Genomic DNA, 21,227 nt, shown 5'->3' with positions numbered 1-21,227 from the left:
GCAAAAGTGATAACTATGACCCTGAACAAAAAAAACATTGAAATTTTGGGTCTATGGCCAGGAAACGCCCCAGATCTCAAACCCATTGAGAACCTGTGGTAAAACTCCAAAAAGCGGGAAGGCAAACACAGAAATTGTGACAAGCTCCAAGCATTGATTGGGTAAGAGTGGGTTATGATCAGTCAGGATTTTGCCCAGATGCAGATATCCATCTGCCAGGGGGAATTGCATAAGTCCTGAAAAATAAGGGTCCACAGTGGAAAAAATTAGCCTTTACATAAATTTTTGATGTATTGTTCAATAAAAGTGTAAAAATTGTGAAATTACGACAATTGTAAATGAGAAATCACAGAAACATTCAACTAAAAAAAAAAAAAGATCTAAAAATACTGAAGCAGCAAACTTTGTGAAAACCAAAATGTGCGCCAAACTAAACCTGTGCATAGGTAGTTTTTGGAAATCTTAAAATAATCCATTTACGAAATACAAAAAAAAAATTCCTTCCCGAAAAAAGGGTAAAAATGGTATTAATTAGTGATGATCGTAGGTGAAATATGTTCGAGTCCCTGCGCCTACATGTGTCATGGCTGCTCGACAACCGCAACACATGCAGGGATTGCCCCTTTGATAGGTGATAACACCTTATCCGAGCACGTTCAGTTATCACTAGTATTAATATGAATTGTGAGAATTAAGCCCAGATCTTCAAGACTTTGTCGGAATTTGTAAGTAATTTCCTCAATTAAACTATGGACAGTTCAAAAGGAGAAGAAAAAAAAAAAAATTACGCAGTAGAAATAGGCAAAAGACAAAAAATATCAGCAGCTGGCTTAACCACTACTGGAAGCAAAGCCCAAATTCTAGGTTTAAAGGGAACCTGTCACCCCAAAATTGATGGCGAGGTAAGCTCACCGTCATCAGGGGCTTATCTACAGCATTCTGTAATGCTGTAGATAAGCCCCCGATGTATCCTGAAAGAGGAGAAAAAGAGGTTAGATTATACTCACCCAGGGGCGGTCCCGCTGCGGTCTTGTCAAATGGGTGTCTCAGGTCCGCTCCGGCGCCTCCTATCTTCATTCCATGACGTCCTCTTCTGGTCTTCACACTGCGGCTCCGGTGCAGACGTACTTTGTCTGCCCTGTTGAGGGCAGAGCGAAGTACTGCAGTGCGCAGGCGCTGGAAAGGTCAGAGAGGCCCGGCGCCTGCAGTACTTTGCAACGCATGCGGGTTTCCTGCAGAAAAAAACTCATGCGCTAGGGCTTATTTTCTGGGAAGTGCTTTGCGGGGAGGGGCAAAGCACTTGTGAAGATTGACGGTTCAGATTTGCAGTATGGACACGCCACTGGTCCAAACTGTGCACTTTCACAACTTGCAAGCACAGGCAGCTTTGCCTCTGCAGCAGGGGCACTGAAGCCGGGAGAGAGGGGGTGAATTCAACAGTCCAGCCAGTTTCAGAGCAGCACACGCAGTCTCTAAAGCATAGTGTGCTCTCTGTGCCCATGGGAGGTAAGGAGCTCATTATTAATAAGTAGTAAGTTGCTTGTTTTTACAAAAGTTTTTTTTTTCCATATATGGTATATATTTTTGTCTTGGCATAGTGAACAAGTAGTTTATTTAGCCAAGTGCTTTTGCAAAACTGATACAAATCTGTCAAAGCTACTGCTCGATAGCTCTCAATCATCCTCCACAGTGTGGAGAGAAGAGACAGCAGCTAAAGTCTCAGGGAGGGAATCGAGGGAAAGGAAATAGGAGCAGGATAGCAGTTCTGATAAGCAAGCTTCAGAATCAGGACGCTGGATAAAACGCAGATCTCACATCCAGCCTACGTTACTGGGAGAGAAACTCCTACAAGAGAAAAATGTGAAACTTGGATCAGACTGCAAACTGCATATCAGGGGTCTGAAAATGAATGAAGGATGGATAATGAATGCAAGATGAACCTGGGCAATTTTTTTTAAAACTATAACTAGAGGTAAGCGCCAACATATGTAAAAGAAATATCAATAGTGTTTATAGCCATGCTGCACATGGCACCTCGGCCTCAGGAACCCACTAATCTAGACCAAAATGTTGTCATAGTCCTACTATAAGTAGAATTAGACTCATGTTTGGTGGGTGTACAGCAACAATACTTTCCTATGATCACTTCAGGATATGTGACGATTCCACAGCGGACATGGTCTTAACCACACCAGCTTATTAAGCTCTTGGCAGCAGAGCTGAAAGGCTCATCACGGACACTATTAAAAGTATGTCCACATTTTCTCTCAGAAAGTGGCTCAAGAGAAAAGTATTTAGTCAAAATACAGGCCTCCATGCCCTAAGATCAAAGAGTAACCCAATACGTACGGCTCAGAAGAGCCATTGGTGGCACATTTCCAGACAGTTACAAATGATTTCTGAATACTTCAGCATGTCATCCTTCATTACCGCGTCTGCACACACGGTGGGATAGTTCTCCTCACAAATATTTCAGCCACTCCAGTGTGAGGGGCTTAACAGTTTTAACCAGAGACTTCATGTGTCAAGACACGTGTCCGGACACCCATGTAAACCTCTGATGGAACTACATAAAGAGGTCAATACTTTTTTCTTTTTTTAATCGTCCCTCAAGTACAGCAAGAACACAGTATAAACTCCTAAGAGATGCACTGCTTTCTTTTCTCTCTCTCCGGTGTTCAGAGAGATGCAACTGGAAATTTTCAAAATTAATTTTATTTAGGTCATCCTGGATATTATTATATTATAAGCAAATATATTTTAGTCCCAGTAGGAGACTTGGCATTCGGAGACAATAATGCCTGTTAGGTGTTATAATGATTGGCCTCTTGGATAGGCTAATAGGCATTTAGTAATGGCTGGCCAAAAGGGGGCTTTACTAGGCCTCAGGCTGCCATAGCAACCATCTGTCACCCTAAGATCACCTTTCATTGACACTAATGGGCTGACATAAGGAGCAATGTCCCAATGTCAAACTCTTTAGGTGCTGAGGTCTTTATTGAGGTTAAGAGGGGGTAAATAGAAATAATATGCAATATTTATTATAATTAGATATATACTGTACATCTACTATATAATCGTCTAATTCTGTCTGTTTGCCTGAAAAGGAAATCCCGCATCGCCGATTGGTCACGCAAGCTGCCCGTGACCAATCAGCGACAGGAGCAGTCCGGTCACGAACTGGCGCTGGATTTGAACCCCACTTCGCTGATTGGTCGCTATTTTACCCGGAAAATCCTGTGTATTCATTGCATTATTCTGAAATCTTCATAAATACACTACATACATATTCTAGAAAACCCGATGCATTGGAATCAGGCCACCATCAAGTTAAAAAAAAAAATATATATATAGTGTATGTGTGTATATACATACATACACAGCCCACGCGCAGTGTACAACACAGCCCACGCGCAGTGTACAACACAGCCCACGCGCAGTGTACAACACAGCCCACGCGCAGTGTACAACACAGCCCACGCGCAGTGTACAACACAGCCCACGCGCAGTGTACAACACAGCCCACGCGCAGTGTACAACACAGCCCACGCGCAGTGTACAACACAGCCCACGCGCAGTGTACAACACAGCCCACGCGCAGTGTACAACACAGCCCACGCAGTATATAGCAGTGTGGGCACCATATCCCTGTTAAAATTTTAAAAAAAGTTATATACTCACCCTCCGGCATCCACCGACGCTGTCCCGATGCACACGATGCTGCCGCCAGCTTCCATTCCCAGTGATGCATTGCGAAATTACCCAGATGACTTAGCGGTCTCTAAGTTTTAATCACCTTATCCCATAAGTTGGGGCCATTTACTCTCTGGGTAATCTGGTAGTATGATTTCTTATCACTAAAGGGTTTTGTTAAACCCTCAGTTTTCTAACAGAGCATAGTGACAGGGTTGTCTTTGAGAAACCATCCTTTACAGATTTTGTACAATGGACAGTCTCAATTAAAAAAATAAGTTAAAGTAAATTTATTAAAAAAATATATATAATAACGAATACAAATCTAAAGAGCAAAGTTGAATTTTTTTTTAAGCAATATCAATTAAATTTGAGAGTTATGAAAAGAATACAAAAAGAAAAGTGATCGTGAACCAGAAGACACGTCTATCACTGAATAAACCGAGTGCGGATGAGGAGGGCGCAGCAATAATCCCACTGATTTATTAGGAATCATGAAGCCATTAACTTTCTTTATTTTTGCATTTCTTCTAACGACACCATGATTTTCTTTTCGGCCTTTTGCACAGGACCCTCCCAGGAGTCAGACTCCTTCACACCATTTCCTCTGGTGTGGCAGCTTCTCCAGAACAGGACGGTGTTAATTCCCTTGTGGTCTCGCGGGATCTGTCAGCACATGACGTGATAACTTCCCCTCTATAAGAGACCAGTAGCCGTGTAGTGACAAGTGATACGTGCCCCTCGGACCCCCCAGTGTTATTTCTAGTGGTCACTGCCTCCACGTCCAATAAAGATTCATGGGAAGAAGGACCTGACGTATGTCTCAGCCTGGAACAGGAGGAATTGCTCTTTCCTGAGAGATTTGCCAGGACTGGATGCAATACCAGGGAGCAAAATATTATATTACACATTATATTATATATTAGTTTTTTTTATGCAAATGAAATATGGAGACACGTGTGATTAACAAATCATACCAATTTAACTGAAAAGATCTGCAAAAATAAAAAATAAAATACAGGACAGTGCAATCCTGCCATCCTTGATGCATCCCTGTGCTGACAGTTTTCCACTGACTGATTGATGGAGGTTTCCCAAGCTTCTTTGAACAGGTTTTTTTTCTTTCTTATGAGAAAAACATATGACATGTGGATGCTAAAAGCAGACATGTACCTAAACATGAACCCAATATATATATATATATATATATATATATATATATATATATATATATATATATATATATATCGCAATAATTTGACAAAATCATCATGAATTTAATATAGGATCAACAGCAGAAATCTGAGGCTGACAAGATTTTTCCACAAATTAATCTACCTACTTCTTGGTGGGAAATCCAAGAAAAAAAATAAATAAATAAAAAGTAATAATAATAATAATAATAATACCATGCTCCCAATTATTAAGGACAAAAAATCTGAATGGAATTTTTTCATGGTGTACATGAAAATCTTATTGACCTGCATTACATGAGGATTATCCTGAGACCTGCCAAGGAGATTTAGGCTGGGACGCCAATGTAGCTTTGATAGCGACACTGGTTACACCAGTGGTCCCCAACTCCAGGCCTCGAGGGCCGCCAACAGTGCAGGTTTTCAGGATTTCCTTAGTATTGCACAGGGGTTGGAATCATCACCTGTGCAGATGATCACATTACCACCAATGCAATACTAAAGAAATCCTGAAAACCTGCACTGTTGCCGGCCCTCGAGGCCTGGAGTTGGGGACCCCTGGGTTACATGGATAAAGATCTCGGTATGACACAGAATAAGGCAGTGAAGTGGTTCATGCTGTGAACCTCAAGGAACCACAACTGTGACAATTAAAGGGGATATCCAAGATATATACTAAGAGGCACCAACCTGTCTGTTAGCGTCTGGCGTCAGTCATTGACCGCTCCTGCCAGAGATTCAGCTGCTCCCTGTCAGAGCAGCAGTTTCTCTTCCTGTTGACAGGGCAGGAGTACAGGTGTCATGCTGATTGACAGCCAACTCTCTGCTTACTATTGGGGGAGGTTGGCTGTCAATCAGACTGACATCAGCAGTCCAGCACTGTCAACAGGAAGACAAACTGCTGCTCTGTTGACAGGGAGCAGCTGAGTCTCTGGCAGGAGTGTTCTTAATGACTGACGCCGGGTACAACAGGCAGGTAGTTGCCACTGTTAGCAATTACATGCCTTTTATTTTTAAAGTCACAAAGTTATGCCAAGTGGATTTTTTATGACTTGCTTCTCAAGGTCGCACCACCTTCGGGGGTCGCACTGTGACCCCTTCCGCCTGCACGATCTCTGACCACACGCCAAGTGTCGCAGTAAAATTAGTCATGTAGCCCCAGCTTTTATTGTGGAATAAATTATTGTGGAATTTTAAGTCCAAGGCTCAAAATATGCAGATACAGTTAGATTATTGGGTTTTTAGGGTAAGGCAGCTGACGAGCAATACAAGAAAAAAAATAAAAAAAATACATGGATACAAGTAGATGCGTTTTTGGAAAAAGGGGAACATGAAATATTCCAAGACTATAGATGGTGAGCGTGTCAAAGCTCTCCATGGAGTGATACGACAAATGTACACAAAGCTGAGAATTCCCACACAAAACAACCAGGAGAAATGTCCCCCTACCTCCGAGCTCTTTCACATTGAGGATGGCACTCTGGAATGGAACGGCTTTTATACTAAAACCTGAAATATAAGGAGAACATACAATGAGGAGCAGGTAACACACCAACAACGCCGAGCAGAAGTCACAGGCCTCCCCTAGCGCATATCCAGTCTACATTCATTGTCTGAGAGAATTAATCAAATTTAGAAAATAAATCCTCCAGCTACAAATAGAATATTAACTCCCAAGAGATCGGGAAAGGTTTCATTTTAGCCCCCTCAGACATAACTTATTTTTCCGTCCAGAGACTTATGATATCATTCATTTAGCTTTAGAATATACTCGAAGACATTAAAAAAAAAAATAAATTCCAAGTGGGTTGGAAAAAAACAAGCACACAAACTGAAATTCTAACATTGCTTTCATGGGTTCTGCTTCTAGCCCATTGATTGCATGGTAAAAATGACTTGGTGACATTCTCCAGATTAGTACGAATACGGCAAATTGTCCACTACTTGGACAGCTTCTTGCTACACCCCCGTGCTTGGCCCTGATAAAATAATAAAGCTTAAACTCATCTCCTGTGCCGCCACCACTCTTGGTGTCGACACTCGCGCAATGTTGTGACACATGATGCCCGCGTCCAATCAGCTCTGGCGGCACTGTCCGCGCCTTCGGACAAAACAAGAAGTCTGAGATCATTTGCAGCCCGGACTTCCTCTTCATGTTCGATTTGTCCGAAGGCGCAGACAGTGAAGCCAGCGCGGATTGTGCGCTGGTGTTACGACACTGCAAGAGAGCCCCGAGGAGAGCAAATGCCTACACTACAGGAGCGGCACGGACACAGAAGGGGAGTATAAGTTTAATTGTTTTATGGGGGGGTAAACATTGTGCTCAAGAAGCTTTAAAAACCATACCATTTTCCTACCCGCATAACGTCTTTATTTTTCTGTCAATGGAGCTGCAAGCCAACTTGTTTCTGTGTTATAAGCTGACGTTTTCATGGATACCATTGTGAGGTGCATAAGATGTTTTGATCTTGGTTTCTCTGTATGGGTCAGTTTTTTATTTTGACAGATCGGAATTGTATGAAAGAGGCGATGCAATTTTTTTTTATTAAGTTCTTGATTTTATTTTTAATTACGGTAATTATTTACTGTATTTTATTTTATTTTAGCCCTCTTATGATATTTTAACCTGCAATAGTTTGATTGTTTGTACTATTTACTGCAATACCACAGTAATGCAGTATATAGTGAAAATCACAGTCTACTATGAAGCTCAGCCTGAGCCTGGGCTTCACCAGAGGACAAAGATAGCATCCACGGGGGCCTTCAATTGTACTGTATAGTGTACTGGCGACTGTCCAATAATGACAGCAGATCTCTTAAGCAAGGAGTGCAGCGCTTACAAGCTCTTTCCAAAAGAGGATGTAAGCTCTGCTCTACAGCTTTCTGGTTCGTTACCTCTGGCTGACATCACTGCCCCTGCTCTCCCTTGATACTACAGAGGCAAAGTGGTCTTTGTTTGCATAATTGGAAAGCGCACAGTTTGGGTCAGCGGCACAACCATGCCGAACTTTGAACCAAGAGTGCACCATCCGCGTGCCAAGGAGGAAGCAGGAAGGCAGAAGAGCTGTGTGCGCCTGACAGACAACCGCTTTAAGGCTATGGAAACATTTTTTTTTTAGGAGTTTCCAATAATGAGTCAGTGAAGCAACGCCAAATTCGGCAGGTGATGGATACCACTGGCTGTCATTAGCAGACCAGAGACATAATACATACGTCGGACTGTAGAAAAGCGGTTCCCGTTACCTGTGGTAGGCACAATATTGTCTTGGCTTTCACAGCACAGCTGTGTTAGGAGACTCGTCTTCCCCGATCCTGTGAGTCCTACACAAACTATATCATATTCAGGCCGAGGAGGTGGAGGACCCTTACAACAGAGGGCTCGAAAACACTGTAAAAACAATCAGAAAAGACATGAGCAATAACAAAAGCTTCATATGGAGCATGTTCAGCGCACGTGTGTCATGTCACCAAGAAAACTGCCCGAAGCAAATATCAGAAATATACGCAGACGCATCGGGGAAACATTGCACAATTGCACTTTATATGACTTTTAGGAACAAAACATAATGGAGTCCGATAAATCCTTAAAAAGGTAATTGATTTTAAAAGATCAGGTCATAAAACTGAAAACAAAAGACACAACCAAGACCAAGGAAATACACATTTATATGTGGTGTACAATTTTTAACCCGTCATTTACTTTCCAGAAGGGTCTCCAGATCTCAGCCCTCCTCAATGTTACTTCCTGCCTCCACTACCAATGACTGCCAGATCAAGGCCATCTAAAACAAGCAGGTTACGCTTCTGCTGTACGCTTCCTGCCTTTGTGGCACCAGAATGAACACAATGTCCACTGCTAAGACCTTTAGGCCACGTGGGCTCATTGAGTATTTGGTGAGATTTTTACCTCAGTATTTGTCAGCCAAAACCAGGAGTGGAGCAATCAGAGGAAAAGTATAATAGAAACACGTCACCACTTCTGTATTTTTTTACCCACTCCTTTAGCTTACCAATACTGACCAAATACTTACTATGTGAACAGGGCCTTACAGTCACAGAAGAGACCACTGTGACTACGGAGAGGATGTGCGCCTGAGTATCTTCTATAGGTCATTAGGAGCAGTAGTACGCATGTGTGTCCATGGCTCCAACAGATTGTGAAGATCGAGCATGAACACAACCGTGCCGAAGAACAAGACGCCTGCTGGTTGCTTTTTTAGTCCCTGTCAGTACATTAGTAATGTGTCTGGTGCTGGTGGTCCCATATGCTCCAGACCTCGATCCCTGATCCTTGGATGTGGGTTGGTTCCTGCTAGTCGAAAGACAATAAGAAATCGGTAAACTACAAGTAGATGCCGGCACAGGACATACTAGGTGGACGTTCTGAGATTAAACGGTTATCCCCATCTTCACAAATTGGTATTGCCAGATAATGTTTGTACTTTTGTAATTTATTAAAATGTGCAGCCTTTTGTCCAATATTAATACCTTACTTTCTTTTGTTTAGTTCGCTGCCTACACAAAAAGTGCCCTATGCTTACAAGCTGTTTTCTATTGCATTTGTAAGCGCTGCTCTGAAGCCTGCCGAGATGGCTGGAGCTCACTTTTAGCTCCTGAACCCAGCCAGCATCAAAGCCTTCGTGCTCCTCCGAAGCTGCAGAGTCAATCCTGCTTTGTTTTCCGGTATTGGAAGGGTGTAGTTTGGGTCAGAGCAATAGTAACGCCCGTGGTACAAATCAAACGCTTTCCTCTCCATAAAACAACTAGGAATATTGGAGACTGGGGAGTGAGGTGCACTTGTACTTTCAAATCACTCACTTGTCCAGCTCATGCAAATATTGAATGGAGGGATGAAAATAGAATAAAAATCTTGTCCTTTATTAGTGCATCATAAAAACAAGCTGACCCGTTTCAGGCAATACTGCCCTTAGTCACAGCATAATAAAAACACATTACCACACAATATATAAAAAGGCACCTAACAAAAGGCTACAACCAATCACAATACATGTCATTGGACAAAGACACCCACCATGCCCAACCTGAGTGTTATAAAAATGTTATAGCCACTAAGTCCATATACAATATTGCAAATACAAATTGTAAGAATACAACAAACGCGCGTCGGGGCTGCACTGGACCGCACATCACGCAGGTACATTCATGGGTAAGCTGTTCCTCTACCTGTCTGCTTAATGTCTCATTTGAATATTTCAGCCATGTAGTGTGGCAGAGTTGTATAGGATACCCTCTTTGGTCTGGGACATATGTGCAATTATTAAGATCAGAGGGTGCCAATTGACTTTACATTGATACACTTGATATTGGCTGTGGCATCTCATTTGCACCATATATTTTATATTGTAACTTTGGTAGAATAGTCTTTCCCTGATCATGCTTACATTTAGTGATGTGGTTTGGTCCTCACACCTGAGCCTTTGTGCCTGACCTTTATCGTATATATTGTCTTGTCATTTTTTTATGCCTGATTATTTAAATACTTTTTTTTTTTTTTTTTAAATACTTTTCTGGACTACAACTCCGTTGCTCTTGTAGGATATAAACCATAACAAGAACACTAGCATTCAATACAGCAGCCTGAAACCAGTCTTCATAGAGCCAACCTCACCCAAAACCAATGTCCTTGGTGTAATTTAGCATCATTTTGCCCATCTGTGCTTCATAATAATCTCCACAGACCCTTTACTCAAACGGCTGGAACCCACCGAGTCTGAGGAATGTGTCCGAGCCGGCAGAGAGGTGATTAGGATTTGTTCTGCTGACGTTGGCCTTCTGCTCTGAACGAGGCCCTGTAGCAGAGCGCTCTAATGCTTAACACACATGGTCAAAGTGTCGAGCCGCGTCTTACATTCATCTACTACTGAGAGACAAGTGGGAACTGTATAAAACTCAGTTCATTGGATCAGGCTGGCGTCCTTTTATGGGTTTTCGAGGATGCATTATCCATTTGTGAGCTTGACGCAAGGAGGTAAAAGTTGTGTCGAAATGGAGCGAGGAAGAAACAGTCAGTCCTGCCAGCTAATTTTATGGATCTCATGAACCTCTGCGTTATTCAGCATCACACCTGTAACACAACTGAAAAGATTACACGTTCCTCTACAGTAAATCCACTAAGAGGTGAACAAGGCGAGCCAAAATGTATATAAAGCCAGGGAGCGGAGGACCTCAAGGCTACGGGATGGAGGACCTCAAAGCTTGGGGGCGGAGGGGATGACAGGGGAAATATTTCTTTGGGTATGGAGGCTTCTTCTAAATTGTATTCATCTCAAGGGTGGTCCGCCATGAGTTAATTTACCATCTGATCTTTGGCAGTTCTGACATACAGGGACCATATCTTCCCGACACCTGCCAAGCTAAGAAATCATTGAAGACATTTTTTAGGCTAAGTTCCCATAAGTAATTGGTGAGGTTTTGATGCTGTAGATTTTCCGTACCTTGTTTGTTTTTTCTAGTTTTTGCTACTGCAATTTGCTTCTTTTTAGTGCGACATTAAAATAAAGCTACCGTACTTTGTTTTTGATACTTCCTTTTATTTAACTTTAACAAAACTTTTTTGATACAGTCATGTGCGGATTACATGCAGGTTTTTTACCTGAAAATGTTCAGCACTTAATGCAATTCTATGGGAAAAATTCACACATAAAACCCAGCGAACTACAGTACTGCTTTCTCACTTTCTCCAGATGTATGTGATTTGTCCAAAGGAGGGGAGAGGAGAAGCGGCAGCTGATTGGCAGAAGGGATCGAGTGTTGTAAAGGTCACGTGATCGCTGGGAGAGTCCGTGCCACCATCATAAAACACCACCAGAGGAGAGTACGGGTTTTATTATGGTATTTTGCCCGAGTAGAGGGCAACCCCTCAAAGTCAGATTATGAAGCATAAAAGAAAAAGCACAATGGGCGAGAGATTTCTATAAATCCCATCCACTTTGCTGTAACTAAGACGCTGAGAAAAACCTCACCATAAACTCATTGTGAAAACTTAACCTAAAGGAACAGTAAACCTACAAATAATTCTCAAAGTTTTTAGAGTAAAAGGAAACCAAATATGATGAAGCTAGAAGAGAACATTAAATTAGTGGTCTCAGAAAGACAACCCAAGGCCAGTTACACAGTCTCTGGGAAGCGTAGTATTGCATGAATAAAACTTGCATACAACCTACAATGTAAAGTATAAGGGTATGTGCACACGTTGCGTTTTTTGGCACGTTTTTGCTGAGTTTTTGATTGCAGATTTGCCACAAAATCTGAAGAAAATCCCGATGACTGCAGTCGATGAGAATCCTTAAATATCACACACTTTGCTTATTTCTGCCTTGTAGATTTGCTGCAGAAAAAAAAAAAATCTGCAATTTTTTCAGCGTCTTTCCACCCCAAAATGCTAGAAAAACGCCTAAAAAAAACAAGAGTATTGGCAGCTGCGTTTTTCCTGCCAAGAGATGCAAAAATGGTGCAGAAATTTCTGCAACCAAAGGCCGGGATCCCAGGAGTGTCTGGCATCCGATGACCCATGTGAGAGTATCGGATGTACGATGCTAATGACCCTCGGCTCCTGCTCTGCTGCGAGCGGATCCTAGTGTCAGTGCCGTGTGCTCCGATCCTCTCGCATGACCGAATCGGAGCACAGATGAGGAGTAGACGGTTCTGCATCTCCTCTGCTGTCTATAAAGGCACGGATGATTGACCTCGTGGAGACCAAAACATCCAACACCGCGGAGACACAATCACGTGTTTCTCAACGCAGTGATCCAGAACACTGCCTCCCCATCCCTTATGGGAAATATGCAAATGCATGTAGAGGAGCTGCAGAGACACCATCACGTGTTTCTCAATGCAGGCAGTGAATAGCCAGGCCTTTTCCCGGGAAGGAACAACCAAGGGAAGGGCAGCATCCAATAAAGGAAAACCACCTATGCCAAGCATGGTATCCATCCACAGACAGCTGTTTCGGTGTTTTTGCCCCTCATCAGTGTGGAGTAGGAAACTGGCTATCAGGAGCAGTGCCTAGTAGAAAGTCTATAAAGGCACGGATGATTGACCTCGTGACGACCAAAACATCCAACACCGCAGAGACATCATCACGTGTTTCTCAACGCAGTGATCCAGAACACTGCCCCCAAATATGCAAATGCATGTAGAGTAGAAACAGCTGTCTGTGGATGGATACCATGCTTGGCATAGGTTTTCCTTTATTGGATGTTTTCCTTTATTGGATGCTGCCCTTCCCTTGGTTGTTCCTTCCCGGGGAAAGGCCTGGCTATTCACTGCCTGCGTTGAGAAACACGTGATGGTGTCTCCGCAGCTCCTCTACATGCATCTCCTCTGCTGTCGGCAGGAATCGCACTGCGATGTTTCACACTCACCCATTGACTTATATTGGGGAGTGTGATCCAATTGTCAAGTGCAATCGCAGCATGCTGCCGAATCGGCATGAGAAAATAATGGCAGATGTGATCTGCCCCATAGGGAAACATTGGGGCGACTGCAATCCGATTGGGAACGAGCCCAAAAACTGAAGGTGTGCACAGACCCATAGATAATGCACACACACCACCTATTCCAGTCAGGCGAACTGGTAGTTTTCAAGCAAAAACCAATTCAGGAAATGCAGACTATGTTGTTTCCTGGACGCCTGCTTGCCGTGTTTTGGGTGGCCGGCAGGGTTCTTTGAGATTTTTCTGGCTTTTTTTTTTACTGGCGTTTTTTGGCCATTTCAACAATGAAGAAAAAGGCAGTTTTTCACGTAGAAGAGCACCAAAAAAATGCACTTTTGAGCCTTCCCATTGCCTTGTGTTGTAAGTATGTGGAGCCTTTCAAGTGACATTTAATCTGAAGAACGGTTCGCTCTTTTATTCACTTGCAGTCTTTGCAATACTGAAGCGGTTAAAAGACGCTCCTGCGCCTAAAAACATATGAGCAGCAACCCAATATGACCCAATCCAAATTTATCAGAAAAAAAAAAAAAGATGGAAAAAAACAGATTCCTGGAGCCACACTTCATGAATGGGATTGAGCACACGCTAATAAAAAGGGGGATCTATTCTCTCCATGTACCCTAGTTGTGCAAATTTATAATGAGATTTTTTAGGAAGGGCTTGGATTTCTAAACTTTTTTTGGGGAAAGAAGAGAACTGAAATGACGGTGTGGGGGGAATTTGTACAAAAATGACAGAGCTAGAGAACTGGCCATTTTATTTTGTCTGCATCGGTGGGCCATCTAATGTGCACTGGGCCTGTATGTCTTCTGACCGATGATATTGGGTGTAACATGGATCAGGCTTGCGGAATTTCCTCATTTTCCAACAAAAGAAGCTGCTGCCAGAGCTCCGGCTTACTCCATTCTATCTACTGAAGACATCTGCACACTTGGACAAACTAAGCAGGCATGCGTATGGTGAAGCGAGAAAGTTGGCGGTCCTCTATACAAGCATTCGGCCAACAGTACGGGAGTACGGGCGCCTTTACTCATCCAGTGTCATCGAAAACAGACATCTTAGTTCAAATTACCAGTTAAAATGGTTTCCAGCGATCCTATTATAGTGTAGAAAGAGGACTTTACCAAACGATTACTCGACCATCGGCCAACCTTTATCTAATGTGTATAATGGCTTCTTCCAACAACTAATACGTCCATCATTCTACAATGGAAGCTGAGCAGCAGTACTCGAGAATGGCGCTGTTCTGTGCCGGCGCCGTCCACTTTCCTGCCAATGTGGGACATGGACCCTGCCGATCAGTGGGTGGTGCGGGACCTCTACTGATCTCATACTGACGGATTTCAGTAGCAAAGTCCTGGACATCCACTCTAAAAAATAATCAAGATTTTTGTGTTACAAATAAAATTGGAATGTTAGCTAACAAAGACACAGGGTAAATATATTTTAAATTGTCACGCCCCAAGAGAACATTAATAAATTAGATAATATATATTTTATTTCTACACATTTTACATTAGTATATATTAGAATATATTTTATTTATTATATACACTGTTTTACTGGCATTTACATCAGAAAGCGGGTTGAATGAATTCTCATTTTCACGGTGCAAAAACCTGACCAGACTGTTCTCACACTTGTTGCCATCTAGGTTTTAATATATGCACGCAGACAAGTCTGTAAACGAGAACATGATCAAAGTTGTCGGGGTCAGACTTGGAAAAACAATGATGCTAGTGCCTGTCAAAAGGTGATTCCCACTGCACAGAAAGGTTCAAATTACTCAACGTAGCCTGAAAAAAAGCTATTTTTCCAAGAGTTATCCAAAAAAAAAAGGAAAAAAAAAAAAGGTTTTTTTTGGAATTTGAGAAAAAGAAAAATTCGACAAATTTGCAGGAACTTTTTGTGACGGTTTACGCTGTGGCGCACAATTTAATAAGTTCTAATGTATCATATCGTTATGATTATTTTGGGGGGAAAATGGTTCTTTACAGCAGAAATCTGTGCACATAAATCTTCATGTCAATGACAGGAAAGGGCTTGGGTAGACTATTAACATAAATCTGACAAACGCTAATTTGATGGGTGGCTGTATCTGTCTGCTGCCAGGCCCGTCTAGACAGCCTATTGAGAAATGCTGAAACACAACTGTTTGTCCCCTGTAACACCATCTGGAAACAGCAATAAGAGCCTACCCAGCGCCATTCACAACCGGGATCAAAGCACATGCTAATTCCTTCATGAAGTCCTACACACAGAAAATTCAATCTCGGCTCGCCCGGCAATTTTCTGTAGACCTTAACGAAGAAATGGCCGACTTTGTAAACACTTAGCAAAGCGTGAACTGAAAGATTGGGGAGAAAGGAGGAGGGGGCGCCATGGCTGTTAATGGATAGAGCTGGCCAATACCTGCTATAGAACCCATAGGAACCTGCTCGTCTCCGGAGCTTTAACCCATCGGAGGCCCAAAAATCCAGACAACCCCATTGGCATTCAGAGCACCTCATAGTTAAGTATATTTCTCTTGCTCGCTCTTCCATTAAACTCCACTCCAGCATTACATCAAAGCAGTGGGGGCCTCCTATTGAACGGCTTTACGTACGGCAAACAGAAAAGTCTCATCAAGAAGTACAGCTTTCCCCAATTCTCTATTATTTTTTTTCTCAATCAGACAAAGAATGCCAAGCCACTTTTATTTGTATGGATGCAAAATGTAAGTATATGAGGTCACCTGCATTATATTTGTACCTAGTAAGTAAATAGATTTAAAAAAAAGAGGGAATCAGAAAAAAATAACACTACTTTCATACTGTGTCTTCTATCGGCCTGAGGGTTAGTGTAAAAGATGGCCCCACACATACACACCACACACACACACACCATACATACATACACATACAAACCATACATACACATACTACACAACCGTTTCTCAGCCAAAGATCCCAGTAGTTTAGGAAGAGAACATAACAGAGGCTGCAGCACACCTTTGGTGCTACATTTCCCAGATGGACCAAGGGGTCTGACTGTTTCTTCCCCCCCAAGGGTTCATACTCATCTGTGTTTAGAAAATCGCCTGTATCATAGAATCCTAGAATGTCCAAACTCTTGCCACCTCAAACTCTCAAATATTTCCAGAATTCATCCCTTCCTCAGCCCTCAATCTACTAAAACTCTTGTGCATGCCCTCATCATCTCCCGCCTCGACTACTGCAACACCCTCCTCTGTGGCCTCCCCGCTAACTCTCTTGCACAACTCCAGTCTGTCCTCAACTCTGCTGCCCGGCTAATCCAGCTCTCTGCAAATCCCTCCACTTTATCTCCACTGGCTCCCAATACCCCAACAAATCCAGTTTAAAGTACTAACACTGACCTACAAAACCATCCACAACCTGTCCCCTCCCAATACAGTCATGGCCAAAAGTATTGACACCCCTGCAATTCTGTCAGATAATACTAAGTTTCTTCCTGAAAATGATTGCAATCGCAAATTCTTTGGCATTATTATCTTCATTTAATTTGTCTTAAATGAAAAAACACAAAAAGAATTGTCCTAAAGCCAAATTGGATATAATTCCACACCAAACATAAAAAAAGAGGGTGGACAAAAGTATTGGCACTGTTCGAAAAATCATGTGAAGCTTCTCTAATTTGTGTAATTAACAGCACCTGTAACTTACCTGTGGCACCTAACAGGTGTTGGCAATAACTAAATCACACTTGCAGCCAGTTGACATGGATTAAAGTTGACCCAACCTCTGTCCTGTGTCCTTGTGTGTACCACATTGAGCATGGAGAAAAGAAAGAAGACCAAAGAACTGTCTGAGGACTTCAGAAACCAAATTGTGAGGAAGCATGAGCAATCTCAAGGCTACAAGTCCATCTCCAAAGACCTGAATGTTCCTGTGTCTACCGTGCGCAGTGTCATCAAGAAGTGTAAAGCCCATGGCACTGTGGCTAACCTCCCTAGATGTGGACGGAAAAGAAAAATTGACAAGAGATTTAAACGCAAGATTGTGCGGGTGTTGGATAAAGAACCTCGACTAACATCCAAACAAGTTCAAGCTGCCCTGCAGTCCGAGGGTACAACAGTGTCAACCCGTACTATCCGTCGGCGTCTGAATGAAAAGGGACTGTATGGAGACCCAGGAAGACCCCACTTCTTACCTCGAGACATAAAAAAGCCTGGCTGGAGTTTGCCAAAACTTACCTAAAAAAGCCTAAAACGTTTTGGAAGAATGTTCTCTGGCCAGATGAGACAAAAGTAGAGCTTTTTGGGCAAAGGCATCAACAGAGTTTACAGGAGAAAAAAAAAAGAGGCATTCAAAGAAAAGAACACGGTCCCTACAGTTAAACATGGCGGAGGTTCCCTAATGTTTTGGGGTTGCTTTGCTGCCTCTGGCACTGGACTGCTTGACCGTGTGCATGGCATTATGAAGTCTGAAGACTACCAACAAATTTTGCAGCATAATGTAGGGCCCAGTGTGAGAAAGCTGGGTCTCCCTCAGAGGTCATGGGTCTTCCAGCAGGACAATGACCCAAAACACACTTCAAAAAGCACTAGAAAATGGTTTGAGAGAAAGCACTGGAGACTTCTAAGGTGGCCAGCAATGAGTCCAGACCTGAATCCCATAGAACACCTGTGGAGAGATCTAAAAATGGCAGTTTGGAGAAGGCACCCTTCAAATATCAGGGACCTGGAGCAGTTTGCCAAAGAAGAATGGTCTAAAATTCCAGCAGAGCATTGTAAGAAACTCATTGATGGTTACCGGAAGCGGTTGGTCGCAGTTATTTTGGCTAAAGGTTGTGCAACCAAGTATTAGGCTGAGGGTGCCAATACTTTTGTCTGGCCCATTTTTGGAGTTTTGTGTGAAATGATCAATGTTTTGCTTTTTGCTTCATTCTCATTTGTGTTTTTTCATTTAAGACAAATTAAATGAAGATAATACCAAAGAATTTGTGATTGCAATCATTTTCAGGAAGAAACTGAGTATTATCTGACAGAATTGCAGGGGTGTCAATACTTTTGGCCATGACTGTATCTCTGAACTAATCTCCCAATATTTTCCCTCAGGTAATCTTCGATTCTCACAAGACCTCCTACTTTCCTCCACACTTATTCATTTCTCACACAACCGCCTCCAAGATTTCTCCCGAATATCCCCCATCCTCTGGAATTCCATGCCTCAACAAGTCCTATTATCCACCACCCTCAGATCCTTCAGACGGAACTTGAAAACCCATCTCTTCAGGAAAACCTACAGCCTACAATAACCATTCTGCCGCCGCCTCACCACCACCTGAGCTCCCGCACCCCCCCCCCCCACCTTCTGTCTCTTCCCCATTATCCTGTAGAATGTAAGCCCGCAAGGACAGGGTCCTCTCCCCTCTGTACCAGTCTGTCATCGTAAATTTGTGTGCTGTAAGTGATATCTGTAACTTCTATGTAACCCCTTCTCATGTACAGCACCATGAAATTAATGGTGCTATATAAATAAATAATAATAAAGTTAGAAGAGACCTCCTCCAGGGTCATCGTGTCCAACCGCCTGCTCAATGCAGTAGATAGATGGAGAAAACAAAGAACAGCACATTATAAAAATAGCACATACCACTCCTTGTAATATAAAGAAAAACTGGAAGCAGCACACCACCACAGTGCAAAAACAAGTAGCTTTAATAGCCCATCATGCGACGTTTCAGCTCTGTGTGAGCCTTCTTTAAGCTACTTGTTTTTGCACTACGATGGCGTGCTGCTTCCATTTTTTCTATAGATAAGATAGTATAATCGGTGCAGCTTACTGTACATGTATAGCACATTTAAAAAAAAAAAAAAAAAAGTGGTGGTTGTTCCCCAAATTTTTAATAACCAACTGAGGGAAAAGCTGGGGGCTGATGTCTATAGCCTTGGAAGTGGGAAATAAACGTGGAGCTTCCCTAGGCTATCAATATCAGCTTATTGTTGTCTATTTAGCATTTACTGGTTATTAAAATGGGGGACCCCACAAAAAGGGCTGATAATAGGCTAGGAAGGAGCCATGGATATTGGCCACCTCCCAGACTAAGAACATTAGCCCTCAGCCACCCCAGAAATGGCGCTTAGCCTATCTCTTGCCACTTGTCCTGGTGCAGTGACAAGTGGGGTAATAGGGCTGGGGTTGAGGTCAGCTTTGTATGGTCAGCTGACATCAAGTCCAGGAGTTAGTAATGAAGAGGAGTCTATAAAACAACTCCATTACTAACCCCAGTTATACTGTGTAAAAAAAAAAAATAATAATACACAGCCAGAATAAAGTCCATTAATTGAAAGAGACTCATTTATATACTCCCCCATCCCTCTTTATTGATCATTACTGTAAAATAAAAAAAATAACCATATTCTTCACCTGTCCGCCAAGAATCCCTATGTGATGCTGTCCAATGAAGAAAGTTTTCCTGTATCCGTGTATTCTAGCTGGCTTGCTGAGCAATCGCATCATGCCACCGCTCAACAAACCATCCCCATATAGTAGGGCTGGAGGTCTTCTTTGGGCAGCATCACATAGGAATCTCAGTGGACAGATGAGGAATATGGTGATTTATTATTTTCTATTTTACAGTAATAAATACTAAATATATCTATATCAAGTCTCGTCTGATGTACGCGGCCACTCGCAGCAAGACGCAATTTTTTCAGTCTGATCTGGGCTGAGCAAAAAAATTGCAGATGAACACTGAATCATTGAATAACAGTAAGAGTGTAATATGATTTTTAGTTTTTAGTTTTTTTATATCAAGATTGAACTCGTCCATTTTTCACGCAGATGAGTTTGAACCCTAACAAAGACAATGGTTGCAGAGTTTGGCTATCCTTACACACATGAAATGGCCTGATCTATTTAGTTTCAGATAAATATATTTATTACACACACCATATATAATATATACATACAAACATACATACAAAAAAGGAATAGGAAATAAAAAGGAAAAATAAAGGAAGGACCATCGCCGTTTCATCTATACTTCTCCCTTTTGTTGGATTCACTTCTCGACTACTCAATTTTAATGAAAAACTACAATGAAAAAGACAGAATGAAGGTCCATTTAGACAAACCAACCACCGACAGCACAATACAATGGCAGATCGGTATCATTTTACCAATCAGCGGCTACATCAGTGCACATAGGCCGCCATAGCGCTAGGCAGTGCGAGTCCTGTTAGACTCTTGCGCTGCACAAAAGATCATTTCACCCAACGAGCGAGCGTTTTGCTCTTTCACCAGACGATTGGCAGGCTGGTTATACAGCAAGGCAATCATGAAAAGAGACTAACAACGCTTGCGCATGCTTCTCTTGCCTTGTAAATGCAGTCACACATCCATGTTAATTTTCTTTTACTCGGACAGTGCCCAGACTCGCTGATTTCATCCTATTCTGATCCCCAACATCGGCTCAGGACAGGACATGCTCTGAGAGCTTCCCTATCTTGGAGCCTCGATTTTCACGGCTATGTGAATGGATCTGTGAAACTATGGGTCCGAGTGCGGTCCAACTAGAAGAAAAGTCGGACTGCACTTGGGACAATTCACATAGAAGTGTGAATGCGCCCTAAGATGAAGTTGAAAACCTATAGGCCGTACATGTCCTGTTACCACGAAGCGGTGTGCTGCCGAGGACCCAGATTGATTTCCATGCCGGCATAAACGATAGGATCACCTAACAAAAAAGCGTGATGCCTGATACATTTACACAACCCAATAATCAGAGGAACGAGCGTCTTCCAAATGCTCGCTCGCCATTTGCAGGCTCGTCAAAATGGACAAAGCGACGTTGTCAATTCTCTGAACACGTTTTGTTGCTAGTTCTGCAGCGAGGCCACGTTCTGCTCCCAACCCTACTA

The 21,227-nt window shown here is 42.5% G+C and overlaps 1 protein-coding gene across 2 annotated transcripts in view; it reads right to left on the bottom strand.

The window, feature by feature from the left end:
• Nucleotides 1-21,227, bottom strand: part of ARL15 (ARF like GTPase 15) — a 321,318-nt gene that overhangs the window by 193,004 nt on the left and 107,087 nt on the right. For both annotated transcript variants that reach the window (XM_069748486.1, XM_069748495.1), the window contains 2 exons: nucleotides 8,130-8,274; nucleotides 6,336-6,395 (listed from right to left, as the gene is read on the bottom strand). In XM_069748486.1, the coding sequence (XP_069604587.1) occupies nucleotides 6,336-6,395; nucleotides 8,130-8,274 (205 nt within the window). The remainder of the gene's footprint in view (nucleotides 1-6,335; nucleotides 6,396-8,129; nucleotides 8,275-21,227) is intronic.

The sequence above is a fragment of the Ranitomeya imitator genome, chromosome 1 (assembly GCF_032444005.1).
Source record: "Ranitomeya imitator isolate aRanImi1 chromosome 1, aRanImi1.pri, whole genome shotgun sequence".
Taxonomy (NCBI): Eukaryota; Metazoa; Chordata; class Amphibia; order Anura; family Dendrobatidae; genus Ranitomeya; species Ranitomeya imitator.
This window is presented reverse-complemented; position numbering and strand designations above follow the sequence as displayed.